The 11,484-nt window shown below is 35.1% G+C and overlaps 2 protein-coding genes and 1 long non-coding RNA gene across 3 annotated transcripts; all 3 read right to left on the bottom strand.

Annotated features, from left to right (window-relative positions):
- Window positions 1–4,490: 4,490 nt before the first annotated feature.
- Window positions 4,491–5,177, bottom strand: LOC145133571 (uncharacterized). Its single transcript, XR_013718626.1, has 2 exons — window positions 5,100–5,177; window positions 4,491–4,979 (listed from the first exon to the last, which is right to left on the bottom strand). It is a non-coding gene; the product is annotated as an uncharacterized LOC145133571 (long non-coding RNA).
- A 2,649-nt stretch (window positions 5,178–7,826) lies between these two features.
- LOC145130659 (putative mitochondrial protein AtMg01250) lies at window positions 7,827–8,366 on the bottom strand. The gene has a single exon (XM_079065431.1). It carries the CDS (start codon window positions 8,364–8,366, stop codon window positions 7,827–7,829), a length of 540 nt encoding a protein of 179 aa, XP_078921557.1.
- A 2,449-nt stretch (window positions 8,367–10,815) lies between these two features.
- LOC145130658 (uncharacterized) lies at window positions 10,816–11,259 on the bottom strand. Its single transcript, XM_079065430.1, has one exon. It carries the CDS (start codon window positions 11,257–11,259, stop codon window positions 10,816–10,818), a length of 444 nt encoding a protein of 147 aa, XP_078921556.1.
- Between the last annotated feature and the right edge of the window lie 225 nt (window positions 11,260–11,484).

Below are 11,484 nucleotides of genomic sequence, written 5' to 3'. Positions count from 1 at the left end.
ATAAGGATGTATTTTAAACTTTTCAAAATACTAGGGTTTAATTACTAAATTTCAAAAATTAAAACAATTTAATTTAAATTTAAAATTAAACCAAATGATTTATCTATTAATTAAACATTTAATTAATTTATTTAAATCAATTTTAGTATTATCCATTAAATTAATCAATATAATGTAACCTAATTCGAACCCCACTAAATTTCGAAAATCATGGGAGGGATACACCAAATCTTATAACTATCTAGATAATCAAATAAGAAGATAACTACCAAAAATAAGAAATCCCTTACTAAAAACCCTAATTTTCAAAAAAGACAAATCTTGGGGAGGAAGTCAAGGATTTCAATCCTTGCCATTTTCAAAATCCTAGAGGGTTAAGGAAACCCTAATTTCGAAACTTGTAGGACAAGGGAAATGGTTAAAACCCTTTTCCATATTTTCGAAAATCTAGGGTTAAGAAACCCTAATTGCGAAAAACCTAAGTCCATAGGGTTTATTTGCCATAAACCCTTGATCAAATTCAATAATTACATTCAATTCAATAGAAAACAAGCCAAGGCTTTGATACCACCGATGAGTTTTGAGCATAACAAACAATCCTATGTGTGCATGCAACCCTAAACATTTTTTATCTACGTTTTCTCTAATTGAACATACAACTTGAACAACAAAACGTAAACCCTAGCATGCTATTATTGTTTCGAAATACACAAATAGGGTTAGAATAATCATGCCTTGATCACTATATAGTAATAGCAATCCAAATTCCTTGTGTTGTTGAAGCCTTGAGAGCAAGTGTCACAAATGTCACGCCTCTAATGGTTCACACCCAACACTAGCAATGAAAGATGATTGAGAAGGAGGAGAAGGCCTCAAATTTTCATATAGATCTTCCAAAGAAGAGAATCACGAAATCCTAAGGGTATATCCATATTTATAGTGCAGTCAGGAAACCCTAAATAAGCCCTAATCCATGATTATCTTAAACCGGACAGTTATCAACTTTCCTGTTTATCTTCCAATGATAATTCTAGAATTCCTTAGGCATGAAGAAATCATCCAATCTTTTAGGAAAAATCGTCCATAGCCTATGGAGGGTTCTAGATTGCCTTTTGCTCAACTATTGAACAATTACAATTCAGTCCCTACACTTTTAATTAATTCTTTTAATCCCGAAATTAATTCTAATTAATTTATGATTAAATATTAATTAAATAATATGATTTCTAATTAATATATTATTTCCATAATACATTAATAAATCATTTATTTAAATTTATTAATCAAATTAATAAATTAACCTCTTTATCCAAAATCATCCTTCTCGGTTGCTAGTCTTGAGGGCAACCCAAAAGGACTGTGCTACTATCAATTTAAGCATATACCAATTATAGTTATGGGCTTAGACACCTAATCCAACATTAACCACCTTAAGGAAGTCAAATATGAGCTTGGGTCGTGGTCTTAATCGATTAAGAGCTAAAATGGGAAAGTTGGCCAAGTTGGTGAGTACGTGATGCGTACAAGCCCTTTAAGCATGTACGTTGCGTGTACAAGCCCTTTAAGCAGTACGTTGAGCGTACAAGTTGAGTATGCCTTGCGTACTCCGCAGGATTGGATTTTGTTGTTTTGGGCTTCAGTTTTGGGCTTGGGTGGGCTTGGTTGTCTTGGGCCATGTTAGGTCATCAGAATTCTTTGGTTGGGTTGTTGAGGTTTTGTTGAACTCTCTTGGGAGAAGGCCCATGAAAGGGATTGGGGCGAATTTGGAAAATTAGGCCATATTTGGGCTTTGGATGATTATTATGGATTTTGGGCTTTATGGACAATTAGATTGGGCCTTGGCCTTGGTCCAAGTTAGAGGAAGGGTAAAAAGGTCTTTTACCCTACTTTGGACTCTTAGTGTGAGTCGGGACCCAGTTATTAATTTGATGTTATTTTGGTAATTGATAGCGCGAGGATTTTAGCGGATTTGCAGTCAGAGATTTATCCGTGGGTTTCAATTGTCTGAGGTGAGTATTCTCACCATAACCATGGGTCGAAGACACCAATGCCGACCCATTACTTGTTATGTGGAATGCTGTTTGTCCTTGTGATCCTTGATTGGAAGACCCCGGGGGTAGCCCGTGGCATTTGTATGGAAGACCATAGGGGTAGCCCATGGTACTTGGATGTCATACCATGGGGGCAGCCCATGACATTTCAAGGAAAGACCATGAGGGTAGCCCATGACACTTGAATGTCAGACCATAGGGGTAGCCCATGGCATTTCAGGGAAAAGACCACAGGGGTAGCCTATGGCAAATGTAAGTATGGTATGTGGTATTTTAGGGAACTCACTAAGCTTTGAGCTTACAGTTTTCAGTCTATGTTTTAGGTACTTATGTTTTCAAAGGGAAGAGCTCGAGATGATTGTAGATCACACACCACTTCGTCCGCATTTTCTTGATTTACTCTGATGTGATATGATGATTGATACATTTGTTTTATTTGGATTTTTATGATGATGTTTTTGGGGATACCGGTTTTATTAATTTAAAAACGAAAAATTTTGGGTCTTATTTTTGAGATGTTATAAAACAACCAACCCCTCTTTGTGGAGGCTAAAGTTTTCCCAAATATGAATGAGAGGCAAAAAAAAAACATTTGTGGTTCTTAAGGCTAGGAAGAAAGGAGGCGCCAAAAAGGTTGCCTTATATAAGCAAACCTTTATGCCAAATTTGCACACCAAGCAAACCTCTTAAATAAGGTGAGCTTTGATGCTAAACTTGCCAGCCAATCAAACATTTTAGGTAATGACATAATTATCTATAATTTGATCGATAATTACACAATCATAATTAAACGTGTAATTGCAAATTAAGGGGGTGTTTGGATAGGGAAAAAATGGCTGCTTATTAGCTTATTGCTTATTCTCACCACAATAAGCTAATTTAAGTGTTTGGATAGGATGCTTAAAAAATCAGCTTATTGTGGTAGGAATAAGCAAAATAAGCTGATTTTAATAAGCAATGGGGGGAATGCTTATTGCTTATTGGTCATTTTACTCATATAAACTGTTTTATTTTGCCAAACACTTAAATGCTTATTGCTTATTGCTTATTCCCACCACAATAAGCTAATCCAAACACATTTTAAAAAAATGTTTATTCCCACCACAATAAGCAAATAAGCAATAAGCTAATAAGCTAAAAACTATTTATCCAAACACCCCCTAAGTTCTTCTCTCTTTTATAAGTTCTAATTAAACCATTAAACTATTGATGAATAACAAAATAATCAATTTATTTATTATTCCTGCTTTAAGATTGTACATTATGCGCAATCTAAAAGACTTATGCAAGCACCGGAATGTTAATAATATGTTGTGCCAATGAACATATACCTAACACAAACATTGTTATTATACAAGCACATATAATGTAATAAGTATGACATTCACTAGATCTATAGTGAAAACACTACCACCATAGAAACCCCCACATATAGAAGCACCAACACCTCCACCACATGATGAAATCATTAGAAAGTTGGTCGATCATGTGGCCGAACTAAAGAAGCAATTGAGATTCTTATATGGTTATGTGCAGTTGCAAGATGAACATATAACCCTCCTCGAGGAACGTATACGAAAACTTGTTAGGGTTAAGGTAAACATTTAAATTTTCATAATAACTTCTAATTATTCGATTAACGTCGCCTAACCTATAATGAACGTACAGTGGGGTGGGTAGTCTAACATGCCGAAAATGCTAGATACGTTTTTCAAATGTTTAACATATTTATTCGATTAATTAACATCACCTAACTTATAATGAATGTACAGTGGGGTGAGTAGTCTAACATGTTGAAAATGCTAGATACATATTTCAAATGTTTCAAAATCTTTATTCAATTAATTAATATCGCCTAACCTATAATGAATGTAGAGTGGGGTGGGTAGTCAAACATGCCGAAAATGCTAGATACATTTTTCAAATGTTTAAAATCTTTATTTGATTAGCTATAATGAATGTAAAGTGAGGTGAGTAGTCTAACATGCTAAAAATGCTAGATGCATACTTCAAATGTTTAAAATCTTTATACGATTAATTAACGTCGCCTAACCTATAATGAATGTACAGTGGGGTGGATAGTCTAACATGTCGAAAATGCTAGATACATATTTCAAATGTTTAAAATATTTATTCGATTGATTAACGTCGCCTAACCTATAATGAATGTACAGTGGGGTGGGTAGTCTAATATGCCGAAAATGCTAGATACACTTTTCAGATGTTTAAAATCTTTATTCGATTAATTAACGTCGCCTAACCTATAATTAATGCACAATGAGATGGATACTCTAACATGCCAAAAATGTTAGAAAAATGTTTAAAATCTCATAATTTGTCGTATTTAAAGATTTTAATTATTATTTAACTGATTAAACTTTTTATAATCGTACTTTTTATACATTAATTGTTCTAAATTTTAACAAGACACATCAAAAGTATCAACTAATCAATCAAAGCCCTTTTAACTGATTAAAAGTCGTTACAGTCTCACTTTTACTCCGCCTATTTTACAACGTAACAGCAGTTATAAAGCGTGCTTTCCAATTGTACAAGTAGCTTAATGCAGTGGGTACAAATTTCTGAAGCATGTATGGCAACAACTGTTAGAATCGTATCATCCTTATTCGCTGCCTGCTGCAAAACACTGTATCTCTTTTGTGGATGAAAACGATGCATCACCGATCGGGGACGACGACGGATAATGAGATTCTCGCGGTGGCAGAGGCAGCTACTCGTATTGGCAATATCACCGGCCGACCAATCATTCCGATCGCCCCGACATTCTTCACCTACTCTGATCCTGTCTCCCTCCCTGCAAATACTTTTTTGTTCCATGAAAAATCCAAAAACGAACAAAATTCTGAGATCAGAAGAGGCGTGACACTGACATCATGATCGTCGTCTTCTTAACTGGAGCAGTTGGATCTGATGATCAAAAGGAACATATTTATCAGCTTTCACTCTTTTCCAAAAACAAAAGGAAGAAAAGCGAGCGCGGTGGACCATGACTTCCGACGATCTGAAGATAAAAAAAGGGTACGTTACCTTTATTCCCTCTGTCCGCAACTCCCGATCGTTAATTTGGTCTGGATATAAATTATAAAGTGTTGGTGAATCTGAAAAAATAAAAGTTTTCAGGGGGTAAACATGTTCGTTTGAAATAAGTAGGGGATGGTTTTTGTACTTCACTTGTTCACGGGAAAATTCACTTGAAAACGACATGACATTATATAATGTTTTGTTTCATTTTACTTTTATGGATTACATCGGAATAATGAATTCATTTATGAAGAATCTCTCATTCGTTGAATGTTCTCTCAATTGTCATGTTCATTATTCCTTCAACTTAAATTCAACTGAATATCGTTTTTTTACTTGCTTATTCAAAACTTAGTAAAAGTTTTACAATCGGTTGCGTAATAACATTTAAATAAGACAGATACAATCTAAGATTTTAATCACTTAAAAATGGTGACCTGATCATTTAAATGGTATATATGTATATGTTTATGTAGGTAGGCATGCATCTATGTTAATATGTATGTAAATATGTTGGAAAACTTAAAGGTAAAGAGAAACAAGGGTTGTCATATTTCCTTGTTTCATAAAAATTGATTTCGAACAAATTAATGATCAATTGGAAAAACTCATCAAAGAGGTGATTCCGTAACCCAAGAGCTTTCCAAATGGCTCCTAAAACTGGCATATGATCAGGAAAGGTTTGGTCATTATGAATAACAACTCAAATATGAATTCAAGTACCCTAAAGAAAATAGTTGTAAGTGACGAAGACTTTACTTTTATAAAAAAATACAATTTGTGCTTGCTATGAAATGATTGCTTATAACTGATTTTAACATAATATTACAAGAAATATTAGTACATTTCTAGTTATTCGGACTGTATACAAATACTATAAGATTTTGAGGTCTGTATGTATCTAGGAATTATTTGAAACATAGTTTGATGAATGACATTGATGTTAATAATGGTGATTGTTTTGACATCGATGGCTGATGGATGAATAGTGGTGGTGGACCTGTTGATGACGGTGGAGGTGGTGGTGATATACGAGACATTTGATATTATGGGTTGGTGATGGTGATGCCCAATATTTAAGCAAATCATAGCAAATCGATATTTTGGAATATGTGGCCATTCGCTTGGAAACATACAAAGGATAAGGGCAGTTGGTGGTTGAAATGTCAAAAACAAACAAACGGGAATTTAATGAGGATTAAAAATTATTTTGCTCAAATCGAACAACCATGTTTTTGTTTATCTATTCTAATTAATAAATAGATAAATGTCATCTTCTTATTGAACTTGCCACATGTAATTTTATGGTTTTTTTTTTAATAAATTTAAATCCACATATATATATTTTTGGAAACGACGAAATTTTATTAAAAAACCACTGCCTAAAAAAACAAGACAGGACAACAAACAACAAAGACAAGATTACACAATGTTGAGAGGAAAACAACACCAAGTTACCCGGTTACAATTCCCAAACTGCCCTCTATGTGTCACCCAATTGAATACAAGGCTAAGAATATTGTCACTCACTTTTGCCGGAGCAACACACACTTTGTTGAATAGCCTATCACACCGCACTTTCCAAATGCACCAAATATAACCGTAAATGATGGCAATAAACACCTTAGGTTTTTTAGGGCAATTGCCCCAATTGGCAGCGAACGTAATTATCTCCCTGACAGAATCAAAGTACTTCTGTCAAAGTAAAGTACTGATATGCGATGCCACACCACCTCATAATACGAGTTAACACGTCACGAATGAAACAACATTCATCAAAAATGTGGTCAGTCTCTTTGATATCATCACACCATTGACAATTAGAGTTGGCAATATTAATCACACGACACCAGAGTTCACCCAGAGTGGGGATTCTGCCCATACTAGCTCTCCATATAAAGTAGTTGACATTCAATGGCATGGTACGAAGCTAGCGGGTGACATTAGACATCGAGCCAGTTATATAGGAGTCAATTAGTAATCGCAAATCACGTACATTAAACTTGCCATCGTTAGACAAGGTCGAGCACCAAGAATCGGGTCCATCGGAAAGGGTAATTGAAGATACCAACCTTTTCAGCACATCAAATTCGGATAACTCCACCTGGAACTTCGGTTGTCTCTTCCAAGCCCAACCTCCATTAGAAATGCATAGTCTTTCAACAATAAAACATGATTTTTTTCCCGGTCCAGCTCATAAATATGAGAAAATTTGGTAGCAAAGTCCCCATCACCCATCCAATTGTCAAGCCAAAAAAAAAAATTCTTGCCAGATCTAATTTTTGTTTCAAAAAACAGACGATAAATTGATACAAATATTTTCTAGTGCAACAATTGTCTTGGTGATATTCAGCCGTACTCCCGAAATGGAGTTCTTAGCAAGTGTAGATATCGGCTTCTTGTACAAATTGTGAGTCCCACAGATAACCCTACGCCAAAGGGCATTTGGATCAGATTTGAATCGCCAGATCCACTTAAACATCAAAGCCCAATTAAGAGAAACCAATGATCCAATTCCAAGTCCTCCTTTATCTTTAGGACCTAAATCTTGTTTTTATCTTCATTACCATCCCAAAGAAATCGTCTTCGCAATTTCTCTAATAAATTTATAACGGAGCTGGGCGCCTTGAAGATAGAGAAAAAATCGAGAGGCAAGCTGCCGAGAACTGATTTGGTATGGGTAGCCTGACCACCAAACGATAAAATTTTGGCTTTCCAACAGGAAAGCTGCTTTTAGACTCTTTCAATGACTGGCTGCCAATTCCTCTTAAGAGCCATATTAGCTCCAACCGAGACACCTAGAAACTTAAATGGAAAACTACCCACCTCACATCCAAGAATACGGGCACAATTGTCGATTTCCCCATCCGAGACTCCAACACCATATACTTTAGATTTATGGAAGTTCACCTTTAAACCGGAGGTTGCATGAAAGCACCTAAGAATACGCGCCAAATTTATGAACTTGGTGCTTTCCCATGTACCAACAAAAATAACATCGTCGGCATAAAAGAGACGCGAAACCGAAGGACCATTGTTTGGGATGTTGATACCATGATAAAGAGATTTTTGACATGCGGTTTTCAAAGCGACATTAAGACCTTCCAATGCTATAATAAAGAGGAACGGGGAGAGCGGGTCCCCTTGTCGAACGCCTTTAGTGATTGGGAACTCTTTAGAAGCCGAGCCATTGATAAGAACGAAAGCACGAGATGACGACAAACAACCCCTTATCCATAATCTCCAATTTATACCGAATCCCATTTGAGCCATGATCGAATCAAGATACGTCTAATTAATGGAGTCGAAAGCCTTATCAAAGTCCACTTTAAATAGGAATATCCTTGTCTTAGATCTCTTTGCCCAAGAATAGACTTCGTTAATGATCATAGGCCCATCAAGGATATTTCTTCCTTCAACGAAAGCAATTTGGACTTCACCAATAATAGATCCAATAACCCGTTTAATTCTTGAGGCAAGGGTTTTCGTGATGATCTTATACAAACACCCAATTAAGCTAATAGGTCGGTAATCACTGAGAGAAAGGGGGTCTTTGACCTTAGGAACAAGTGTAATGAATGAGGAGTTGCAGCCCTTGGAAATTGATCAAACGCTTTCGAATTGCTTAACAAATCTCATAACATCATCCTGCACAATATACCAAAATTCTTTGAGAAATTTGAAAGTAAAACCGCCAGGGCGACGCTTTCTCATTCCCACAACTCCAGATGGCGCTCTTAATCTCATCAAGTTGAATGGGGGCCTCAAGAAAACTCCTATCAGATTCTGAGAGGGAAGCAAAGTTGGAGTTGGAAAAAACCGGCCTTGAGCTGCATTCCTCTCTAAATTTGGCGCCAAAAAAACGAAGAACCTCATTTTTTTATGGGATCAACTCCGGTGATCCCTTCGCCATTTACCATCAACCCATTAATATGACATTTTCTGATCTTAGGTTTAAGGGAATTGTGATAAAATATTGAATTTTCATCACCGTCCGTTAACCACTTAATTTTTTATTTTTGCATAAGATCCATTTTTTTTTTTAATTTTTCCAAGTGCAAGATTTGTTGTTCACAATCCCTTAAACAAGAAAGCTCCACCTCATTTAAAATCTTTGTTTCCGCAGCCAGATCCAATTCGCCAACTTTTATTTTAAGACCAGAATACATTTTGTTCTCCTTTTCCCAATCAATTCTACGCCAATTTCGAATTTCATCCTTTAAATACTTTAGTTTTTTGGATAAGTAACGATCACGGGCCCCCACCCTTGAAGTCCCTCCACACCCTCGTTACAATTAAATCAAAACCATCTCGCATCATACAGGAATTATAAAACCGAAATGGTTGGGGGCCGAAATCAAGACGGAATGTGCTAAGGATCACCGGAGAATGATCGGAAAATTCACAAGGTAAGGCCAACACAGAGTCCGAAGGAAAGCAAGCAAGAAAGGAGTGATTGACGAGCACACGATCCAGTTTACTGAGTTTACAACCAACTTCACAATAGTAAAATCGCCTACCCCCCATATTGAGATCAATCAACCCGGCATCGTTTATAAATTTGTTGAAGTTGGCAGCGATACGTGGACAAAACGCCGAATTGAAACGTTCATCCGGTCTCCTTACTGCATTAAAATCCCCGAAAACAACCCAATTACCTTGTCTCGAATTCATCAAATCAATAAGCTTGGACCACAAATTTTTTTTGTAAGATGGGGTTTGAAGGGCATAGACGTTTACCAAAATGGTTTCACCCGCAATACCATTTCAGTAGCCAGCAATAGCCAGGAAAAATCTCGATTTATAAATCCACATGTCATTTTGTAGTTTTTTTTAATTAAATTAAAATTAATGTTTTCATTCTATTTAATTAGAGAATGAATGATCCATAGATGTTTGATTCAAGAACACAATTAATGCAAAACCTACTAATGCTTATTAGCAATACGAAAACTCAATATCCATTAGCTTTAATCGAGGAGAGATCGGTTAATTTAAAATTGATATCCTTAGTTCTTTTAATTTTCTTTGTGGACACATTTAACTTACCGTACAAATATTTATGATATTTAATTTTCAAACCTAATTTCCTCACTGTAATAACCTAATTTCCTCACTGTAATAAAAAAAAATGTATTTGTAGCTTCAAAAGGTTTATACTTTATTTTATTAGATCATATTGTATACAATAAATATAAAATCTTGATGTTTCTCTTATTAATATGAGATGATAAAAGAGCTTGATTTATTATTCATGCATGTATTATAGTGATAATTTCATTGATTTTTTTTTGTAGTTTTATTAATTGTACTAGGTGTAAGACTCGTGTGTTATACGGGTTTTTTGAAATAAATAATATAAAATTTTGAAAATTATTAAAATAATACAACACATATAAGTGAAGAGTTTATTGAATAAGTATGTAACTGAACCCAAAATACAAAAAAAAATCATTAATGAAATATTCTAAATAATTTTTACAAATCATAAATTTCCAAATACTTCTTTGAATACAACATTATATGTCTTATTGGTAGGGTTTCCTTCGTTGTCTAAAATTAATATTTTCAATCCGTCTCTGCTTTTAACTCTAGACAATGCAACATACAACTGTCCATGAGTAAACACTGGTTGTCTAAAAAACAAACCAACCTTTGATAGCGATTGTCCTTGACTTTTGTTTATTGTCATCGCAAAGAATACAACAAGTGGAAACTGTCTTCACTGAAATGTGAAATGAATCCTTTTATCCGACGGGGTCAGTGACATTCTTGGAATAAACGTACGTTTTCCTATATTACTTCCAGAAATTATCTCTGCTTCTATAACACGCTTACCCAATGCTATAACTCGCAGCCTTGTTCCATTACACAAACCGTATTTCTGGTCAATATTCTTCAATAACATAACTGGAACACCGACTTTTAATACCAATTTATGAATTGGCATACCTGAAGGTCTAAGGCCATTTAGAACATCAGGAGAGTATAAAGATTCGTCAAAGTCATCGTGTACAAACTCCGATTGACAAAGACTGTCTGAACTTAAGTATTCTTTTTCATCTCCAGGAAATAATTTTAACAAACGATTGTTTATTTCTTGAACAATTTCATTTTTCGGTGCAAGGATTGCTCTTTCTTGAAAAAAACATCGGATTATTGGCATTTTCAACAATAGAATGATAGACAAATGTAATTAATGAACCAATAGGATCCGATGAATCTGTAATGAGAATATCATCTGGTATATCAACAATTGCCTCGCCGTCGTTTAAGCCACCAACCTTTCATTCACCTATATTCAAAATCCAGTTTGCAAATGCGGCTGTTTCTTCAATATTAGATGTTTGAACACTTAGATAACGGAGTTCTTGTCGTATAATTCGAAGTA

This window comes from Lactuca virosa, chromosome 8, assembly GCF_052849685.1.
Source record: "Lactuca virosa cultivar CGN04683 chromosome 8, Lactuca_virosa_CGN04683_v6, whole genome shotgun sequence".
Taxonomy (NCBI): domain Eukaryota; kingdom Viridiplantae; phylum Streptophyta; class Magnoliopsida; order Asterales; family Asteraceae; genus Lactuca; species Lactuca virosa.
This window is presented reverse-complemented; position numbering and strand designations above follow the sequence as displayed.